Consider the following 21,788-nt stretch of genomic DNA (forward strand, 5'->3'; position numbering starts at 1 on the left):
GGAAGGAATTGGTGCAGCCTTTCCCTTTCTGTATTACATCCTTCTCTCTCTGAATTCATGGAGAGCAGTTCCTCCGAAATCTGAGGCAGGATCACTTCCAATTTGTATTGCAGAATCAAAGAACCACGGAACATGCTGATGTGGGAGGGACCCACAAGGATCATCGAGTCCAGCTCCTGGCCCTGCACAGGACATCCCTCAGAGTCACACCCCGAGCCTGACAGCACCGTCCAAATGCTTCTTCTCTGGGCTTGCTGCTGTGACCCCTTCCCTGGGGAGCCTGTTCCAGTGCCCAGCCACCCTCTGGGGGAAGAACCTTTTCCTGACACCCAACCTAAACCCCCCCTGACACAGCTTCAGGCCGTTTCCTCGGGTCCTGTCACTGCTCAGCAGAGGGAGGAGCTCATTGCCTGCCCCTTCTCTTCCCTTCACGAGGAAGCTGTGACTGCAGCGAGAGCTCCCCTCAGTCTCCTCTTTTCCAGGCTGAACACACCGGGTGACCTCAGCCACTCCTCACACGGCCTTCCCCCAGGCAGGGAGATTGCACGAACTGGGTGAGGGGACAGGGTGCCGGTATTTCACGGCAGTTGCCCTGCCCGCCGAGTGCCAGCCCTTTTGGCTCCCGGCGGGTCTCTTTTGCCCACTCCCGCCGAGCGCAGGGACACAGGCGCCTCCCTGTGGGAGCCCCAGGGGGCGGGAGCGCGGGAAGCGCGGCCGGGCCCTCGCCTTGCCCCCGCCCCTCGGCGCATGCGCGCCGCGCGCCCCCTGGCGGGCGGCGGGCGCTCCGCCGGACCCGCCGCGGCGGCAGCGGCAGCGCAGGTGAGCGGGGCGGGCACCGGGCGGGCACCGCGGGGCTCACCCCGGCTCTGGCCTCTCGCTTCCCCTTCTCCCGCAGCCGGAGGGCTCCGTCCCACTCCGCACCCTTCCCCCGCCGTCCCGCGCCCTCGTACCGCGCTCATGCCGCCATGGCGGCTCCCCCGCCCTTACGTAACGCGCCCCTCGCCCGCGGGTCCCGCTCAGGTGTCCCGGGAGCGGGCTCGGCGCGGCGGGCGCTGCCGCGGGCTCGCCCTGCTCGCAGCACCGCCGTGGGCTCCCACCCCCGGGGCGGCCCCGGAGCCGTTCCCGGGAGGGCCGCGGGGCCGGCCCGGCTCCCTCCTCGCCCACCGGGATCGCCGTGATCGCAGCCCGGGAGCCGGACCGAGCGCCGGCGTGCGGGGAATTTAAGGTGGGTTACCGGGTCTGGGCTGGGCTCAGGGAGCGCAGAGGTGGCACCGTGCCCGGGCTCGGCATCGGGAGGCTTCTGCTGCGGAGGCACCCGCAGAGAGAGCCCCGGCAGCCGCGCCGTTCGAGAAGGAGATAAGTGTTAATTTAAAACTTAACCGAGCCGGGATTCCACGCGATTCAGGGTGCTCCATCTGGAGACCAAGGCCGAAGGTAGTGCCTTGGTCAGCTCACTGCCGGCATCTCGTAAAGGATAACGAGTAGTCACTTAGCTTGCCCCAAAACAAGTCTTTGTGTTTAAAAAAACCCAGCACGAAATTCCCCGTTGCTGCTGGAGAGAAACTCGGGAGTTCCTAGCTTCTTCCTTCTCAAATAAATAAGAATTCAAGGTGTCACAGCTCCCCCAGCTCTTGAAACTGCCTGCTTGCTTGGCTTTCCTTCCTCCTCTGGTAGGTTGGTTCCTCTTCCCATCTCCACTCGAGGCAATTGCTTACCGGCCGCTGGGAAGTGTATCTGTGCTTCCTCCTTTGCCTAAGCCGTTCCTGTATATCCTACACTTGTAAAAGTTGCAAAACTCAGAGAAAACCTGGATTTCTGTGCTGGTTGCTGAGGTTTCTTCAAGGATAATCAAGAAACGAATCACACTATGGAGAAGTACCACAACAAGTAAAATAGCTCATCAAGTGTCAAAACCACAACAGAGGTGTATGGTGTGGCTTTGCTGGAAATGGAGGTTGGGCTGCAAAAGGTTCAGCCACCTTCAAGCAATGCGGTCTGAGGTTTTTGAGTTAGTTTGGGCTGAGTCCCCCTGTAATCTCCGTGCAAACTCTTGTGCTGTGGAGGAAGTGTGACTGCATTGTTACATGGGGAGGTTATGCCTGGGGTTTCTGTGCAGCGTGCTCATGACCTCATTTATTTTATTAGTTGTCCGTAGGATGACACTAGCCTGGCATCCAGTTTTCTAGCTGGCTGTTTGTTTGTAAAGGCGGATGTAATCAGTGTGGTCACACGAAGACAGGATCATTGTGTCATGACTGCCGGTAATTTGATGCAAGGCAGCACAGTGCCACATTAGCCAGTGCTTTAGTTCTTCCCCAGCAGGTTTCACAAACAGATTTTGTAATAATCATTTCCTACAATGGTTGTAGCATCTTGGGTTGTGAAGCCTTTTTGTCTTGTATTACCTCTGCCACCTCTTGGTTTCAGATTTTGAAGGAGCCTTGGGAACAAAAAGAAGGTGGTACTGCTGAATGGTTGGAGCTGTTTGTCTTGTGAATCTCTGCTCTGAATGAGAGAATGTGATGATGGTTGGCAGCTAAGGCAGAGAGTCCTGGGAGGAAGGGACTGGTGTGTGCATGGGAAGCATAGTTTGGCTACAGTTCTGGAATGCTCTGGTGGGTACCATGCCTTGATTTACATGTCCAGGATAAAGGAAGCTGCCAAATGACTTTAAATAATTTTACTCTCTGTTAATACTTCCTGGGAATGGCTGGACTAAATGCTGCTGTGGAGACTATTAAACTATTGTTATTTTTCATATGGTCTATCAGAGATGACAATAGTGCCTCTCCTTGGTAAGGGGCTGTTCTGTGTTCTTGTGAATGTAGTAGGCTAGTTAAATTTTTGTATCTATACGTCAGCACTTCACTATGCTCCCACTGCACTGTTTTCAGTGGTTTTTATTTTGTCCTCCCAAGTCTACGTTGCATAAATAAATCATGCCGTAGTTACCCCTCTATCTGCAAAGCAGAGCCCTGCTTTGCTGTTTTGTGACTGCTGAGGGATTTTGCTGGTTGTTCTGAAGTAAAAGCAAATGAAGCATAAATAAATCACGGCAAAAGAGGTTTTTGTTTGTTTTTGTCATGCAAAATTGAACAAAATTGTCAACCTGTCATTCTGTAAATCCCAGGAGACAGGTGGCCTTTCTGGTGTCTCATGGAAACTGGGATTAAACCTCAGGAGAACTTCACTGAGCATTGAATCAAAGGGAGCTGGGAAGAAGCTGTCTCAAAACAGCATGAAGGGACTGCCAGGAAGAATTATTTCCAAAATGAAATTTTACCTGACTATGCTTTTCATTCTCTACAAAACAACTTTTCTGTTGCATTTTTCCAAGGAAGAGCACTCCCCGTTCACAGCTTGTGTGTCTGCAGCGCTGATGGGGTTTTCATTATACAAACAGATGAGAGATGGTGACAGCTGTACCCATTTCAGTGTTGCTGAGCTACCTGTGCGACAAGTAACACAAAGGAATAATGTCACTTTTTGCTGCAAAGAACCTTGGAAATGCTGGAAGGATTTAGAAATTGTATATTAGTGTTGTCTAAGAAGCTTTTCTGTGTGTTTCTACAAAAGCAAGCCTGGTGGTTTTAAACAAGCTAAACCAGTTAGATGGGTGGTTTCTGACTATTTTCTTTTCTTTCTGTTAAATAACTTTTGCTGAAAAGTGCAGTAGGCTTAGGTCTGCAATACAGTGTGTAGTTTGAATGTTCCCATGTTTTCCAGCCTTGTCTAATTTGACCTAATTAGTGTGGGCATCTGAACAGTTTTGCATAAAGTTTACACATCGACTTTAATAGAGTTAAAGATGAGAGGGGAGAATGGGAGACAACTGAGGATTTTCTACCCTATTTTGTCTATCAGTTTTTTCTCCCCGTGTTTCTTCTCGATGGTGCAGCTGTAGCCAGACTGAGCAGTGAAACAGCTGCTGGCACAGTCCTTGCCAAAGCTGCTGCTTGTCTGCAGTTTGCACTGCAGCTGCCTCCTGCCCTTCCCACTTCCCTCCCTCTGTGTCTTCCTTAGCTCTGCCAGCTGTCCTTTCTCAAAGTGTTCAAGTTTTCTTAGCACAACACAAGACAACAACTCCAATTGCTCTGTTTGCTCTGGATTAAACTGGAGAAGATCTTGTTGCTGCCTCTGCTGTTGTGATCTTGTGGGCAGCAGTGAGAGCATTTCATTACCCACAGAGACTCACCAGGCTCTGTGTTAGATAAGTTAGTTTTACATAGCCACATGCAGAAAGGCAAATTTCTTGTCTCCTTCAACTAAAAGGCCTTTTTGTTTCCTGAGGGAGGCTGACCACCCTTCTTTGCACAGATCGTGATGTGATTTTAGTTCATCTTGAGGCTAGGTAGTCAGAATTACATACAGGATACCTGGGGAAACTTCATCTGTATCTTTATTTCTCCTGCACTTCTGCCACCTTTTTTCCAGCTTCAGTACCGCTGATCATAAGGAGCGTCGGATTTACAGGTATCATAATACCTCTTGTCTGAACACTGCCTAGTTTTTGTTATCGTGGCAATCCTGGTTTTGTTTGTTTTATGTCACTGAAGCGGCTTCCTTCCATGTGTCAGAGAAGGAATAAAGGATGTTCCTTTCTTTCTGGGACACTGCCTCCCAAGGTGCTCCACAGGGCAAAGGAGGCTGTGTACTCCAACATCTAGATTGGCTTGTGGGCCAGGATTCCTGGGATTTGATTTCATAATGGGGGAAAACAGCAGTGTTATTCATGTCCTACCACTGCCTATTGTCTTCAATTTCTTTTTGCTTCGAAATGGAGGTATTTTGTCTCTGCTGAACATAAGTACTCAATGTGACTTGAGAAATTTTACACTTTATTCAGTTTTAGATTTAGCTAGAATGTCTGCATCAAAATCATGTCACTTTGAGATGCTACTGAATTCAGATGTTATCTGAATCAGGGCAGTTGTAAGATAGCCTGTTAGTGCTCTGCCCTCCCATCTTTCTTGCTTTTATAAGTTTGAGGAACAGCTAGGAGGGGATCCTCAGTCCCTTGCCTGAGGGCCAGCACTGATGGCCAGAGCACAGACTTTGGGGTCTGGAACAGCAGCACCTCGAGAACAGCAGACATCATCAGTATTTCTAAGTATTTATCTTGAGCAAGGAAATTGCTGACTGGCTCTTGGCAAAGGATAGTGAGCTGTAAACATGTGTGGCGTTTGTTTGTTTGGGTTTTGTTATTCAGACAGCTGCTTCATGGAAAGTGTCAAGTAACTGTTTACAAGGAATGATAGATGATGTTATGAACGAGGTGCTTCCTTTAGTTTCCTTAGAGGCAGTCACTTGCTGTGATGGTCACTTATGCCCTTAATGTCATCAAAATATTAAACTCTGTGGAGGCTGGAAGACTTAATTGCCAAGGTGAAAAAGGGAGCATGTTATTGAAGTTCTGAATGGCCATGGCAGTGTTTCGTTCTAGAGAGGAAAGATTCTCTGTGTGTGGGGCATTCACCCAGGACTAAACTAATCTCAAGTAGCTGGATGTTATTATTGAATTACTGCTGATTTGGGCAGTAAATCTGTAATGACTCCTCTCGTAGTTTGTGGAGTTGAAATATACTGACCTTCATGAATTTGGAATGATTGTCACATTTTCAGACCTTAGTATCTTGAGCCAAGTGCTACTAAAATTAATTTTTTTTTAATTTAAAATCTGAGAACAGAAAAGGCTTCTGGCTCAAGATGAGCCCAAGCCATTATTTTCTGCAAATGAAACATGGCTACAGCTACAGTACAGAACGCTGCTACTTTCAACAGGAGGTGATGATTTGTTTGAAGACTCAAATTCTGAGATGCTGTAATTAAGACCAGTGGAGTATTTGGCAATAGGTGTCTAAAAAGACCTGCATGACCAAGGTGTATGACAGAAACAAGATGCTTCTGAATTGGTGAACTGGGGGAAGAAGAAAAATCTACCTGCCGCCAAGACTCATCAGAAGAAAGCTGAATTATGTCGGTCTATTGCTGTCTGAATATTTCTGAAGGTTATATTACACATGTTAATTTCTAACATGTTGCAGAGACTTCTCCTTACCTGAGGAGCAATAATCGACTTGTTCTCATGTTCCCATACCCATACTTGATATCACAGTACTGGGCACTCCCTCATAGATGTGATTTTCTTATCTATGGCTGTGTGCCCGAGTCTTGCCATTGGTTTCCTCTGGTGTCATTTCTAGTTTCTTCCCCTGCAATATCAAGTGGGTACTCAGTAGGTATCAATGCACTCAACTTCTTTTTTTTACAGGCAAAAGCTCAGAAAATCTCCAAGACCTTTATTTGCTATGAGCATGAGATATGAATGAAGAGCATTGTTTAAAATCCATTATGTCTGGCTTTTGTATTATTTCTTAGTTCATTTGTAGCATAAAAAAATTCACCCCCACAGCACTGATATTTTCTTAAGATTCATGGGGTTTATGTTGGTGTTTACAGTGGCATATCCAGAGTAGGTAAAATGTACACATCAACCTTTTTTTACCTTGAGACACAGAACAGATGAGGAAAGTCTGTGTGCAGCTGAAGTTAAAGCAGGAAGATAAATGTAGCATGTGTGTCAGATGGAAGAACCTTATGACTGGGGAGCTGTGAACTCTCATTTAGCAGTCAGTGGCAGTTCTGTCTGCAAGCAGCGTCTCTACTCGCTGTAGCAATGGTTGGGTGTGAGTAAGCAGGGAGTGGTGAAGCGAGTGTCAGTCAAAGACCAGAATAAGCATGAGGTCCCTACGAGTCTAGGCTGGAGGTGCTGTATCTTAGCTACATTATCATGTGGATGAATAACACATGATGCCTTTCAACATCCCTGTACAGCATTTCAAGAACATCAGTCTTTTCCCTCTTGCTTGTCCGTGTTAGTTTTTATAACCTCAGGAGATTGTGTCTGAAGCTCAGTGTCAGCTTCAGATCTCAGTGACCTCTTTGAAGGGCGTGCTAAACATGACTACCAGTCATGGAGGATTAATTTGGGAACCAAAATACAATGAACTAGAAAAATGTCTTCGTAATTTGTCAAATCTGGCATAATGAAGCTAAGTTTTCAGCAGAGAAAGGTACTCATTGCTACAAACTGTATAAAGATCCCCTGATCCAGAATGTCTTTGAGCTAGTTTGTAGTTTTTGGAAAAACTAAGATTTATCTCTTACATTTCTTTTAAAGGAAGAATAGTTACCTCGCTTAAAGCGCCACAGGCAGATATTCCATGTTTGATCTCACTTGAACCTGCCTGGCCCATGCAGCCATCAGCTCTGTCACCACACAGGATGTGGAGCTGGCAGCAGCCCTGTGACCTACAGCAGGAACGATGAAGGTTGTCTCAGGTCACTTCCTGCTTTTTCTCCAGTACTGATGCATGAAGAGCTGTAAATTTAGTGAGGCACAGACACAGGGAGAGCTACTTCTTACACATGCAGGTGGGACAAATGGGAACAGTTCCAATGAAAAGAGAAGAGATTTAGATTAGATGTTAGGAAGAAGTTCTTTGCTGTGAGGGTGGTGAGGCACTGGTCCAGAGAAGCTGCAGATGCCCCATCCCTGGAAGTGTTCAAGGCCAGGCTGGATGGGGCTCTGAGCAACCTGGTCTAATGGAAGGTTGGAACTATATAATCTTTAAGGTCCTTTCCAATCCAAACAATTCTGATTCTGTGGTACCTGTCTGCCTTTTCTTTTTCATGTCTTTATCAAGAAGTGTGGACAACAAGTTCACATATAATGGCTTTTCCTGAAGGTACCTACATAGGATTCTTAGCTGTGGGTTTCTTTTCTGGTCCCTTCTCCTCTCAGCTTCCCCAAGTAAGATCTTAAGTAGTATTGTAACATAGTCAAAGTGTTGTGTACTAGCATTACCTAATGTCTCATTTTCTTTTTTTTGTGTGTGTTTTTAAACAGGAAGATGAACAGAACTGAATTTTAGGACCTAACTCCTGAATGGGCAGGATTTTATCTTGGCAGAAGTTTTCGAAGATTGATGCAGTGAGAGAAGCAGCAGCCAATGGCTTCAGAATCCATGGTCCCTGAGCAGGCAAAACAACATCTGGCAAAGGGAAAAAGGCGGCAGCAGCAGCAAACTCGGCCTTCCACCAGTGATGGGGATGAAGATGTCTTCGTGTTTGAGGCACATGAGGCTTGGAAGGATTTTCACAGCTCTCTCCTTCACTTCTTTGAAGCTGGAGAGCTCTGTGATGTTACACTGAAGGTGATGCTTGTCACATACCCATTGCACGTGTCAGTCTGAAGATTAAGCTGCAGATAAGTGTGTTGGGAGTTGGCTGTGAATATTGGCAGGGCTGTGGAAGCCACAGAATACCTCTTGGATCTGAGGCATCTCGTGTTTTTTTTCCTTATTTAGGAAGTTTACAGCTGAAATTTAAACACTTAAAATATTGACAGTCCAAGAGAGGAAGTACACGACTTGGACCTCGTCCAACTTGCCTTCTAAGCAAGTTCCCACAGTTGGTCACTAATTACTGTGCAGTTCCAGCTCCTCTAAATATACTTTCATCCCTGATTTTACCTCCGTGTCTGCATTTTGTGTTGTTCTGCTAGACTCTTCTCAGCAAACAGGATTTCTGGAACAAATCTAACTTCCAGCATTCTTCAAAGAAAGAAGGAAAAAAAAAAAACCCAGACAGTTGTGTTCTACAGCTGATAAAAGAGTAAAGGAAGAGAGGGAGGAAGCAAATGTTATGATTCTTGCATAGCATTGCTTCAATGCATTATTTGTAACTCAGCTGTATATTACTTATCTCCTGATCACAATAAATTTGTATTTAGCATGCATAGAAGTGCGTGCCAGCACCTTTGAATATTAAGTATTGCTTAGCTAAACAACTTACTAGTGCAAGGTAGTTATTTAAGGAATAGTGATGAAGCACATTTCCTAAACCAAGAACAGATGCCAGATGCCTTTAGAAGCTGTTAGCCTGCTACTTTGTTAGATACGAACAGGGAAAATCCTTGACAGGTGTATGTCCCTGGTGTTACCAACCCTCCTCATCCCTTTTCTTGTTGACCTCATTCTTGCCTTCCTTCCTTTCCACCTGCCCTTGCAAAAGGAAAAAGGCAGAAATTCTTACTTTATAAACACAGTTAAATGCATATTCCTGCTAGGGAAACTTGCCTTGGAAAAAACACTTTATTGGGGCTGCAGTTAACTTCCCCTAAGTTAGGCTTGTATTAATCTTCATTTGTGTGATCTGTGTGGAGCTGTTTGGGTAATTTAAGAATATTTGATGGCATGACTTGGCTTCCAGTGAAGGCTAGAGCAACCCATGGACATCTTATTGTATGGCTTCCTAAATAAGGGGTTTTCAAGTAGCTGCTAACTGTGTACTTGAATTGGAATTCCCTAGGGGGCTTGATTTTTCTTCCTGTAGTGCTCAGGCCTCACTCATATTTTAAGAATAATCAGATCTCTACTGAACTTTCTGCTTTTGTGTGTGACCTGAGTTAGTGAGCAGTTCTGGTGTTGCTGTCATCAGACCAGTTATTGTTCTAACTGCTGGCTCTTAAAGTATGATAGTTAGTAACTGGAGGGGAACTCTGTTTTCAAAATAGCAAGAACATGCTAGATAACTGGTGGAAGGTGTCCCTGCCCGTGGCAGGGGGTGGAATGAGATGGCCTTTAAGGTCCCTTGCAACCCAAAGCATTCTGTAATTTAAAATTGAGCAGATTTGGGTAACATAGTAAAGCTGCTTAATTTAAAAAAAAGGATTAATTGGAGAGTGGGATGATAGGCAGAATAAAAACAAAGGTAAGGACGGCCTGGGAGCTTTCCCTGATACAGCAGACCACTGGTAGCATCTTTCTGTATCAGTACTGTAGTTGGAGTGCTGATGCTGTAAGAGTGATAAGCCGTGGGAGCACACAGGAAGACTCCTTCTGCTCCAAAGAGTTCAATCCTGGAATTTCACCTACTCTCCTGTTGCTGTCATATGAACAGTCTGAGGAGGCTGGTTGGTTGAAGGTGGAGAATGGCAGATGAACACCATCTGCTTTTCTCCTGGTGGTTTGCTTTTTGTTCATTTGGTTAAGTTTGAATTGTTCCTTCTTTGGTGATCTGAAGTAATCACACTGAACCATCCATCTTTTCCTCTTTTTTAATCTGCATTCTCTTGCTTGTGTGTTTGCTTTCTGTACTCAACTCGCTGCTCACCACGTGGGTGATCACACTTGTGTTGATCATACTCTTTAAAAAGGTGGGGCAATTGAGTATGGAATCAGAGCTAGAAAAAAATCCAAATTATCCTTTACAATTTAGTATCTTTTTAATTTTTTAAGTGCACAACAGCTCTCTGTAACACCTTCGTCTGAAAATGAACATGTAATTTTAGTCCGTAAGGGAAACTGATTGCTTATGTCAGCCAGCCATCCCTTCATGTTAGTGCAGAATGACAAAGGCTGTAAGAAAGCACTCCTGGAACACAAACAAACAGTGGATTGGTCATTTACCTTCAATACTTAAAATTCTTTTTTAATGTGGTGGAATTCTCAAATTTTGTACATGAAAAGCTTATTTTACATTTTCTGATCAGAATTTTGAGAAATACCTTTATGGGGAGTACACTGTCTTTTGTGGGTAAACATTCTAAAAATATTGAAGTGATTGGTAACTTCTAATAATCCCTGAAATAGCTGTTATTCTTACGTTTTTACATAAATTTGCTTCTATAAACATCAATTCCTCAACAGTCGTAAAAGTCCAAAAGTCTAAATTAAGTAGTCTAAAAATGTCTCTTTCTAATTTCCCCCCCTTAAACTCTCTGAGTACATGTAAAAGAAGTGTCTAGCAGTCTCCTCCTGTCTCCAAGATGCATCTAGAATATTTCTAAGGATGCTCATAAGGCTTTTAAAAAAAGGCAAGTCCAGTGCATCAGTGTTGTTGCTTTCTTGTGTTGGGGCTTGGCTCCACTCTCGTGGCCAGGCTACAACTCAGAATTCCTTGGCATGCTCGGATGTAATGTCAGTAGTAAGGGACAAATGGGGTTAATTTGTGTGGACAAAATACAGACAAAACACATGGAGTCCAGAATTCTTATTTCAGCTTCACTGTTCCTGCTTTCACAGGCAAAACTGACGCTGCAGTAAACCACTGGGGGTTTTGTTGTTCTCTCCTCTTTCAGGTGGGTTCGAAGCTGATCTCCTGCCACAAACTGGTGCTAGCTTGCGTCATCCCGTACTTCCGAGCCATGTTTCTTTCGGAAATGGCTGAGGCCAAGCAGAAGCTGATCGAGATCAGGGACTTTGACGGCGATGCCATCGAGGACCTGGTGAGGTTCGCGTACTCCTCGCGGCTCACGCTGACGGTGGACAACGTGCAGCCCCTCCTGTACGCCGCCTGCATCCTGCAGGTAGAACTGGTGGCAAAGGCCTGCTGCGAGTACATGAAGCTGCACTTCCACCCCTCCAACTGCCTGGCAGTCAGGGCGTTCGCCGAGAGCCACAACCGCATCGACCTGATGGACATGGCCGATCAGTTTGCTTGTGAACATTTCACAGAAGTGATGGAGTGCGAGGACTTTGTGAGCGTGTCACCGCAGCACCTCCATAAACTCCTGTCCTCCAGTGACCTGAACATTGAAAACGAAAAGCAAGTTTACAGTGCTGCTATCAAGTGGCTGCTGGCCAATCCGCAGCATCATGCCACGTGGCTGGATGAGATCCTTGCACAGGTAGGGCAGACCGAGGCACCAAGCGCCTGTCTCATCACTGGTTTAGTTGTGCACTCGGCTCTTTGTACTTGGGTAGATCTGAAGGTGAAAAATGTTCGTAGCTTTTGGTGCCTCATCCGGTATTCAGGGTTGGGAGTCGACAGTGGAAGCGAGTTAGAGTTCTTAAACATCAGGGAGAAGTGATATTCTCCTGTTCCTGTAGAGAGAAGAGTACTCACTTTATGCTCATGGCTGGGAGGTGGGGAACCAACAGGAAGCTACATCTGTGGTTGAGCAGAAGTGTTTTATGCTGACACAAAACAGAAGATAAAGCCATCACTTCACTTGGCCTGCCACTCCTACAGCTTGATATGCTCGCTGCCCTTGCTGTTACATATTTGTACTTAAGAAAGGAGGCAAAGCTGTTGAGTTTTCTTAAATGGCTAGGAAGGGAAACTCGGAGAGATGTGTCACATCAAGTAGTGTCACAGTATTTGAGACAGGTGTGGAGAGCCTGTACTGGGAAGGATTTGCATGCCATGTGCTGCAAAACATTCCATGTGTCTTAGCAGGCAGGATTGGCTGCACAGTTTTAGTTGTCTCTGAACTCCAGCTTGATTATTTTGCATTTGGCTGAATTGATAATATTGGCATTATGTGAGTAAGGAGAGGTCCGCTATGATGCTGCTGTCATTGCCTTCATGAAACATTTTTCATGTTTCCTAGGAAAAGATCACAATGGTCTATTAGCTGTCTTCCAAAAACCTTCAGTTTCATCTAGACTGTCATGAGGTTTTTGGTACAAAACCCCCTTCTTTATTATGCTGTACTTAGACTTACAGGTGATATAACTAAAGATTTTTAAAAGAAATTTATATTTATTGCTCAGTTGTGCTAGCAGATGAGATTAACGGTTTTAGTCTGGTGATGGAAACCAGACACTAGATTCAAGCAGAGGAAAAGTAAACCCCTTCTTGTAAATATGGGTTATTTGCCAGAGCATATGGAGTCATCAGTTGACTTGGACACTACTGCTAGCAGAAAGCATGCCTGGGTTTCTGGACAGTGATTATCCCTGTCACATTCAGCCTTATGGGTTTAACTGGTATAATGAGGTTCTGGATTTAACAGCCTGGAGTTCTTACCACATCACTAATCATAGGAGCCTGTCAGCAGGGCTACAGTGGTGCTTTTAAGTATCCTCAAATAAGCTGGGCCAAAATAAAGGAAGGAGTGGGACTGAAAGCAAGGAGGTGAGGAAGAACAGGTAGAGACACATGCTTGCTTCAAGACAGGAGTGCTTGTCAGTGCTGTAACAGCCCCATCCCGCTGCTCTGAGAAGCACTGGAGCTACTGGACTTCTGCACCATTGCTGTTGAGCCAGCTGAGAGCTGCTGGACAGTGTTGACTCCAAACCTTAGGAAGTCAGGTGGAGATTTGCTTCAGTTCCCCCCACTAACATCTGTCCCACCTTTGCCTCTGATTGTACTTTGTATTCTGCACTGTTTGTCTTACAGAGGAGGATGAAAGGTTTGCTGAAATAAATGGCAGGAAGGATTTAGAGAAGGAAACAATTAGCTCTCAGTATTTATTCACTTTTTTTTAAGCTTGAAGTCTGTCAAGTCTGCCTTAGAGAAAGCTGTTACTGCACTAGCAGTGCCTCCTTCATGGACACTTGGTTCACGGTGACTAAGTGTTTCCTTTTTGACTTGCCACCCAAAGAAAACAAACCATTTTAGCACAAGCCCTCTTACACTGTCATAGCAGTGAGCTGGGGATTCACACCCCACAGCAGACTAACCCAGTAAAGCCGTGGTAAAGCCACAGGCGCCGCCTGCATCGCGCCGGGCAGGCGCGCGGGCAGCAGCTTGTCTCCTTCCTCAGCACAGCCTGGGCCAGGGGACGCTTCTCCACCGTGGCTGAAAGGCAGACGGCTGTAGCAGACATTATCACCGCCATGAACTGTTCATGTTGCTGTCTGGAAGAACTCTGAGGGCTGCTCTCCTCGCTGAGGAGCGTGGGGCTGCCGGCTGGCTCCGGAGCTGCCGGCCGGTGCATGTGCCGCGCTGCATGGTGACACTCGGCAGTCCAGCCGCTCTCTCCAACTGTGTTCATTTCTGTGTCAGGTACGGCTGCCTCTCTTGCCCATTTGTTTCCTTATGGGTGTTGTGGCAAAGGAAGAGATTGTCAAGCAGAATCTAAAATGTAGGGATTTGCTGGATGAAGCAAGGAACTACCACCTTCACCTGAGCAGCAGGGCAGTGCCTGACTTTGAGTACTCCATTCGCACAACACCAAGGAAGCAGACTGCTGGTAATTAAATGTGTGTCTGGTTACCCAGTAGGGAGTGGTGTGGAGAAAAGGCAGCACATCTGTGCAGGTGTCTTGATATCAAGCGGGTATAGCTTGATATCAAGGATTATTGATGACTTAATCCAAAATTGGGTAAAGCCGTTACGTACCTCTCTGGTATTTCGGTGATGTGCTGCATTTTCCTAGCAGAACTTTAGCAGTCATTTTCTTTCTTTAAAGCATTAATAATTTATCCTGGTTGGCTCTATCTGTATTAAAGGCAGAGCTGCTACATATGTTATGACCAGGCAATCTGTTCAAAGCTGTACTGAGAACAGTGGACAGTTATCTTTTGGTGTTGAAGGCTGAGCTAACTTCTAAAGTCTTTGACTAATCTACACCAAAAGTGAGTGATGAGTGTTGACCGCCGATCATAATTTCTACGTCATCATATTTAACAAACAATGGATTTATCTCCATAAGCCAAATGACAAAAAGCATATTTAAAACATGCATTGTTTTTACGAGAGCATAGATAGCTGATTGCCGTAGCAGCATGTCAAGCAAAGGCCCAAATCCAGTATCCAGTTATGAAGGGCAATCACTGTGCTCCTTGAAGTGAAATACAGCTTCCCCCGAACCACGTAATAATGTTCTAAATGCTCTGCTGTACAGCTGTTTTTGCCCATCCTCCTGCTGGCTGGCTGGAAGCCTGTTCTGTGCTCTGCAGGTGTGCTGTTCTGTGTCGGTGGCAGAGGCGGATCCGGTGACCCCTTCCGCAGCATCGAGTGTTACTCCATCAGTAAGAACAGCTGGTTCTTCGGCCCTGAAATGAACAGCAGGAGGAGGCACGTGGGCGTGATCTCCGTGGGAGGTCAGTAACCCTATTCGTCAAGCAACCCCAGGCAAAAGGCGCTTGTTTGCTCCTTTTGCTGAGTTGGTACTTTTACCAGCTGGACAAGAAGTAAATTAATCGCTGAATTGTTGGATAGCCTTCAGTTTAGTAAAGCTTCCCCCCCTTGAAGGAGTGTTTGGTCCTGAGCCAGTCTGAGACTGTGCTTATGGAAAAGATGTTACTGGGAACTGACAGGGTTGGGCTGTTCAGACTTGGGAGGGCTCCGTGGAGACCTTATGGTGGCCTTTCTGCACTTTGAAAGGAGCTTACCAGAAAGAGGGAGACAGGCTTTTAGTGGGGCCTGTTGTAAGGGGACAAGAGGTAATGGTTCTGAGCTAAAATAGGGTGGATTTGGACTAGATATGAAGCAGAAGATGTTTACCGTGAGGCTGGTGAAAACCTGGAACAGGTTGCCCAGAGAGGTGCTAAATGTTCCACTTCTTTGGAAGTGTTCAAGGTCAGACTGGATGGTGCTCTGAGCAGTCTGAAAGTGAGGATCTCCCTGCTCATTGCAGAGGGGCTGGACTAGATGGCCTTTAAAGGTTCCTCCCGGCCCAACGGAACTGTATATAGCCTCTTGCTTTAAATAGGCGATTTACTTTTTTACAATCCAGTTATAAAGGAGTGGCCTTACACAGCAGTCACCTAGAATTTGCTAGTACTCATAGTGGCTCCCTTCCTACTTAAATCCATCCTGGAAAGTTACTAAGACCATAACTCTTCCAGGAGCCGACCTAGGTTTATTTTTGGGTCTCCATCTCTTGAAAACAGGTCTGTGCAGTCCAGAGCAGCTTAGCTGCAATAATGCAGCTTTCTCTTGTACGTGGCAGCCGCTCTGTTGCTGCAGCAGACCAGAGATCATTTTTCTCCATAGAAAATCTGGAGAGACTGGTACATGTGTCCAAACTGATTTGACCTGCAGTACTTAAATTATGGGAAGATTTTTTTTGTGTACGTAATCTCAAGCTTTGTGTAAAAGTTCACTTTAGAACAGATTCCTGGTTGAGTACAGGATATAAAGCGCTGATGTTGAAAACATTTTAAAACTTTAACCTTTATTTGACCTCTTCGTCTCCACATAGGCAGGGATATTATATAAATGAAAAAACTGAAATGTTGCCAAGCAAACTCTGTATCAAAAGGTGTCTTTGTGTTCAGGTAAAGTCTACGCAGTAGGTGGACATGATGGAAATGAGCACTTAGGAAGCATGGAAGTATTTGATCCTCTCACAAACAAGTGGATGATGAAGGCATCAATGAACACAAAGAGGTATATCTGTCCCGCGCTCCAAGTCCTAGTCCGTGATGTGCCATTTCTTGCTGATGCTGAAAAACATCCTGTTTGTCCTGCCTTTTTGGGGGGTGGTTTTCAAACTCCTCTATTCCTAGGAATTTCTTTCCCCTATTTTGGAACTTTATGCTGTGAATGTACTACCCTTCTGTCCTTTTTTTGGAGGAGCTGGCTTCTGGACCAAGGACCTCTGCTACCCCAGCGGTGCTTGCATTCTAATATCCAGGGCCTTTCTGCTGTGCCCAGTAAACAACTTGGAACTGATGAACTGGTTCTCTGGGGCTTTTGCTCTTTTTAAGAATGAGCGAGATAACTGCCAGCATAACATGAGAAGCGAAATGCTTCGTAGTTAAAATTATAAAGAAAGTGAAATATTACACCAGGAAACAAATAGCTGCCTATGTTTTCCACACAAAAGGCCAGAAGCACGCAATCTGGAAATCAGATTGAGGACTTCTTTTGCCTTGACATTTAAGATCCTTTTAAGGGGTTACTGGACCCACAGATCTTTAACTTTTTGTTTCTGCTGTTATTTAAATCAATGTTCCTAATTCTGCATTCCATTTTCAAAGCATCATGTAGGAGTAGGAGTGAGATATCAAGTATGGCTTAAGTCCAAAAGCTATTTTTGTAGCTGTGACCTAATTAAAGCAGAAGACCCAGACTCCTGGAAGTGGCTTGCTCTGCTTCCTCCCTCCTGCCACCACCCCAGGGCATAATCTCAGCAAGAATCAGCCCTAGATTTCTGTGACATTTATTCTGCTAAATGAAAGGGCTGCTGTGCCTTGGCTACCTCCCAGCTCCATTCACTGAGGTCTTGGAATACTTAGTGGAGAAAAAAACCTGCCACCATTAAGCGGTGTCTGTGTTATCTGCTGAGGCAGTTTAAGATAAGGCCATGGTATTGCCACAACGTTTGTTCTGCAGAAAGATTGTGCCTCCCTTGCTCCTGCCTCGGTATCTCTGAACCTGCCCTCTTTAGTGAGACAAGAATATCGTCAGTAACATGGTAAATCACCTCTCTTGGTGGTTAAAGCAGAAACTTAATGCTCACATTCTAGACCACACTTTTAATTTTATAGTACTGATTATGGTACTCTCATATTGGTAGATTTAGTAGAAAAAAATCTGACTGCCATTTTAACACTGAATTTAAAAAACCACCAGAATGGAAGAAACTGCAATTAAATCTTCCTAGAGTTCAGCGATTTAAAACCAGCACAAGTTTGCCTTTTAATATGTATTAGTATCACCCCAGTCATTCCCAAATGGTAGCAGCCAGCTATACCAGTGCAGTTGAAACCAGCAGACTTTTGGTCATCTTCAGATCTATTAAAATAGAGAAATCATATCTAAGACACTGTCATGTATCCAGGTATGTGAGCAGAGGACTTGGCCTTAGAGTTGACTTTCAGTCGAAAGGGACCCAGGTGTGCAGAGGGCCAGCCACGTGATTTACTAAAAACTCCACCTGTAAACTTTGCATTACTCTTTTCCGCCTGGTTTGGAGCGGGCGCCGTTCACGTACCGCGGCCCTCGCCGTGTGTCTCCCTCTGGTTAAGGACCCGCACTGAGGTGTTGCTGCTGTGGTTCCCCAGGAGAGGCATCGCCCTGGCGTCCCTGGGGGGCCCCATCTACGCCATCGGGGGCTTGGATGACAACACGTGCTTCAGCGACGCGGAGCGCTACGACATCGACTCGGATCGCTGGAGCACCGTGGCCTCCATGAACACTCCCCGGGGAGGCGTGGGCTCCGTAGCCCTGGTGGTGAGTCGCTGCTTCCTCCCGGCCTGGGGCCAGCTGGGGAGCCCTGCTTTTCACAGCTGCCTTCGGCGGGTCTGAGACAAAGTGCAGCTGGTGGGTCTGAGCACCTCTGGTCATCAAAATCCTCTGGCGTCAATATCCTGAGCATATTTAGGGTAATGCTCATGCTGGTACTGGTTGGAGTACCCTTCTAATGGCAGCTGACTGGTTTGTCACGGTCACTGTGTTTAAAGGTACCAAATGCATGCTCTACTTCAATCCCTCTGGGATGAAATCGGCTCTGAAAAAACAGCTGCAACACTACAGAACTGTTGCACTCCTTTCGTTGGAAGAGGTTGCATTTATGTTAATTAAGTCTGTTGTTGAAATTCTTAAATGAAAGTGGATATATCACATTTTCCTGTAATTATAACACTGCTTATGAAAAGCTGAAAAAAGGCAACTGCATCACAAATGATCTTTGTACGACTGTTTTCCAGAACCATGTTTACGCTGTGGGTGGCAATGATGGTGTAGCATCTCTTTCCAGCGTGGAGAAATACGATCCCCACTTGGATAAGTGGATAGAAGTGAAAGAGATGGGTCAGCGAAGGGCTGGGAACGGTGTCAGCGAGCTCCACGGCTGCTTATATGTTGTGGGTGAGTAAGGATGTGGCATTTTGTAGTGCTGCTGCTGCTGCCAAGTGCTGGGCTTCGGAAGAGGCTGTTGTTGCTAGAGGAACCGGGAACAGATAGAGCTGAGCTGTATTTGGTGTTCTTGGGCAGGAGAAGGAGGCGAGCACAGCCAGGGCAAACACACAGCAAACAAACAGCACAGCTCAAACGAAGGTACGTTAGCAAGGAAATGAAAAGCAGCCCCGAACCCACATCTCAGGAGGGCAGATCTGTTCAGGACAGTATGTCTGTTTTAGAAAATCCTCTCAAGACTCACTGCTCTTGAGTTGCCTTTTAGGAAACAATTCTTAAGTTCACATGCTTTCAAAGCATGTTGTGTTCCAGTTGTGTTCTGAGTGTAGACAACAGTAGCTTTTTTTGCACTTATTCTACAGCTGCTTGTCTTGTGTGCTACCTTGTATTTACCTGCTTTCGTGAGAGAGGAAGATGCCAGGTAGGTGTGCCACAATGGTAGTTTAAAAAGCTCTGACTTGTGTATTATCTGAAGTGCTTAAATAGGTTTTTAACAAAATGCTCCTCTGACAGCTTCCCCAGCAAGGGGAATGCGTCAGTGGGTCTCAGATGAAATTTTTTTTTCCCTACTTAAATATTTGCCAATGCTGTAATTTGAGAACACTGCTAGAGTGTTTTGCATAAAGTAAGTTTAAGATTGAGACCGTCCTTTTGCCGGTGTTAGGCTTCTTTCTCTTCCAAGTGGGAAGCTGTTTCATTATAAGTATGGTGAACTCAGGGAGAAAAATTAGATAAAATTAGAATCCTTGCAACTTGAGTAGAGGAAAAGTATTGCTCTGGGTGGTGCTCGTGCAGTGAGAAGAGGGTGAGCTGTAAGGTGAATTTTTAGGAGCTTGTAAAATCCTGGTAAATAAGAGCTGGACAGGACTCCCTGAATGCTGAGAATGATCTGATTATGCCAGCCTTGGATATCCCCTGCACCAGGAGTGCCAAAAGCTGACCCTGTGATGGTTGTTTGCAGGTGGCTTTGATGACAACTCGCCCCTGAGCTCGGTGGAGCGGTTTGACCCACGCTGTAACAAATGGGAATACGTGGCAGAGCTCACAACTCCAAGGGGTGGTGTTGGCATAGCAACACTGATGGGAAAAATTTTTGCAGTTGGAGGTCATAACGGCAACGTGTACCTGAATACAGTGGAAGCATTTGATCCCATAGTGAACAGGTAATTTCAAATGTTTTGTTTGTCCTAATCAGACAAAGAAATCTGTGAAAACGCAGCAGCATAGAGACAGTGTGCAGGAGGAGCCTAGCTGTTGTTTCCTGGTAATAATTGAGTAATATCCATGACTATCAATGCAGGACTGCTGCTTATATCACTAGGGCAGTCTTGTGAATAATTAAACACCTCCTCCTCCTCTGCTTCTCTCTGTCCCTTGCTGTCGCCCTTTGATTCAGTAACAATCTACGTTCTTCTGCTTATTTCAATCTGATTCTGCACTAAATGGGGTGCATTTTTGTGCGGAGTGAACAGCTAGGCAGTGTAATAGAATTTCAGGCACAGAAAATACTTAGAGGTTGCTCAGAAAGGGCAGGAGCTGATTTTTCTTTTCTCCCGTAGGTGGGAGCTCGTGGGCTCGGTGTCACACTGCAGGGCAGGGGCGGGCGTGGCCGTGTGCTCCTGTCTCAGCAGCCAGATCCGGGATGTGGGCCAAGGATCCAGCAACGTTGTGGACTGCATGTGAGCTCTGCCCCCTCCTCCAGATTCCAAAGGAATAATGCCACAGGGGAGGCACCGTGGAGCTTCTAAACGCTGTGTTTTGGATGGTAGGTTAAGGAATAAATCCAGTACATTTTCTTTGTGAAAATGGTATCTTCTGCAACTGTAAAGCTTTTGGTGGCTTTCTATCAATAGTGATACAGAAAAGCCTGTGAAAACATGGAATAAAAGTGTGACTCACAGGAACAAAGCCGCCAAGAACTGCAATCATCCCATTTTTGAGAAGCTGTAATTTCAGAATCATTTGAGGCAGCTGTTGCAAGGACTCGATATTGAACTGTCAATCAGGCACGTGGTGAGGAGGGCAGCAGCAGCTACTGCTGCTGAGCTTCCCCCCAACAGCCCTGCTTCGTGTCCTCTGGACGGCTCGAGTGCCATTTCATTTAACTTATTTTCTGGAATGGAGTCTTAAACGTTTCCCAGCTGTACAAGAGCTTTGTAACAGAAGGTGTCTCAAGTTTTAGAAGTAACGGCATCGCTGATGCACACTGAGATAACTGAGGCAGAGAAGTTCACTGCTCACCTCCCAAGGGAATGCTGGCAGCAGTGGAAAACGCAGGGATTCTGTCTGAAAACTGTTGTTCAAGGTACTTTCTTGAGATAATAAACTTGTTAGAGAGCTGGAAAGATTCTTGACCTCAGTTTCCACTGAAATACTTCCATAAAATCTGTAGTTACTACGCCCCCTCTCCAAAGGAGAGTTTCTGTTGAGAGGTCCTTCCTGAAGTAACCAGTGTAATTTGTCCTATTTTCAGACGATGGTGTGTGAAAATGTACACTTCGGTGGTGTTTGAATCACCGTTTTTATACAAAATGGAAATGCATAATGAAATTTGTGGTATTCTGTAAAACTTTTTAAGTGCAGCTCTAGAGGACTTGACTGATTGAAATCAAGTATCCAGTAGCAACTCTGGTAACATTCTTGAGTTACGTGCTCTTTTAGGGGAGCAGATAAATAACCTCAAAACCTTAAACGAACCAAAGAGAGTCAGCAAGAAAGATAATTGGGAATAAACCAGTAGTTCCATCAAAAGTTGAGATAGCCACGTGACAGCCCTGCATACAAAGACGTCTTGTTACACCATTGCAAACCCTAAATCCCGAGTAGAGTCCTGCTGGGAAGACTGCAGATTCCTGTTCCGGCGTCACCTTGAACAGACCAACAACTGACAATCCTTTGTGACCAAAGTTTCACAATTGCCAAATTGTTCCAAATGCCCAGGGAGAGCAGCAAACTTCTCTGTATTCAGGAGTGGGAAGAGGCAGGACAGCAGGAGCGAGGAGGCACAGTTGTGTTTTTCTGCTGAGTTACCATCCTTTGGCTTTCCTGCCCAAAATGGCTTTGCACTTTGGTAGCCCCTGGGGACAAAGTGAACAGTACTGTAAATAATGAAACGTTGCAATAAAACATTTGTACTTCAAAGCACCTCGTTTGTTGTATGTCTGGAGCACACTGGTGCTGGGAAACAT

General features: G+C 45.7%; 1 protein-coding gene across 6 annotated transcripts; it reads left to right on the plus strand.

Moving 5' to 3' along the window:
* Positions 1-756: 756 nt before the first annotated feature.
* On the plus strand, positions 757-21,741 carry KLHL8 (kelch like family member 8). Of its 6 annotated transcripts, none has more exons than XR_005700994.2 (11): positions 757-819; positions 7,910-8,216; positions 11,144-11,692; positions 13,798-13,984; positions 14,694-14,837; positions 16,017-16,128; positions 17,712-17,916; positions 18,393-18,552; positions 19,562-19,763; positions 20,160-20,365; positions 20,454-21,741. XR_005700994.2 is itself a non-coding variant. In XM_040065156.2 (10 exons), the coding sequence occupies exons 2-10, from the start codon at positions 8,013-8,015 to the stop codon at positions 20,281-20,283; spliced, it is 1,887 nt and encodes a 628-aa protein (XP_039921090.1). In that variant the 5' UTR covers positions 757-819; positions 7,910-8,012; the 3' UTR covers positions 20,284-21,741. The 6 variants fall into 6 exon arrangements, 4 of the variants coding, with proteins under 4 accessions (XP_039921090.1, XP_039921095.1, XP_039921093.1 ...); XR_009207876.1 differs by having other exon boundaries at positions 17,748-17,916; XM_040065156.2 differs by having other exon boundaries at positions 20,160-21,741.
* The last annotated feature ends 47 nt before the right edge of the window (positions 21,742-21,788 follow it).

Source organism: Hirundo rustica, chromosome 5 (genome assembly GCF_015227805.2).
Source record: "Hirundo rustica isolate bHirRus1 chromosome 5, bHirRus1.pri.v3, whole genome shotgun sequence".
NCBI lineage: Eukaryota > Metazoa > Chordata > Aves > Passeriformes > Hirundinidae > Hirundo > Hirundo rustica.

Bases quoted from the DNA above. Each gene is read 5' to 3' on its own strand.
- KLHL8 (XM_040065156.2), top strand. From the start codon at position 8,013: ATGGCTTCAGAATCCATGGTCCCTGAGCAGGCAAAACAACATCTGGCA. The intron at 13,985-14,693 runs GTAATTAAATGT...TGTGCTCTGCAG, and splicing joins ACCAAGGAAGCAGACTGCTG to GTGTGCTGTTCTGTGTCGGT. The intron at 19,764-20,159 runs GTAATTTCAAAT...TTTCTCCCGTAG, and splicing joins TTTGATCCCATAGTGAACAG to GTGGGAGCTCGTGGGCTCGG.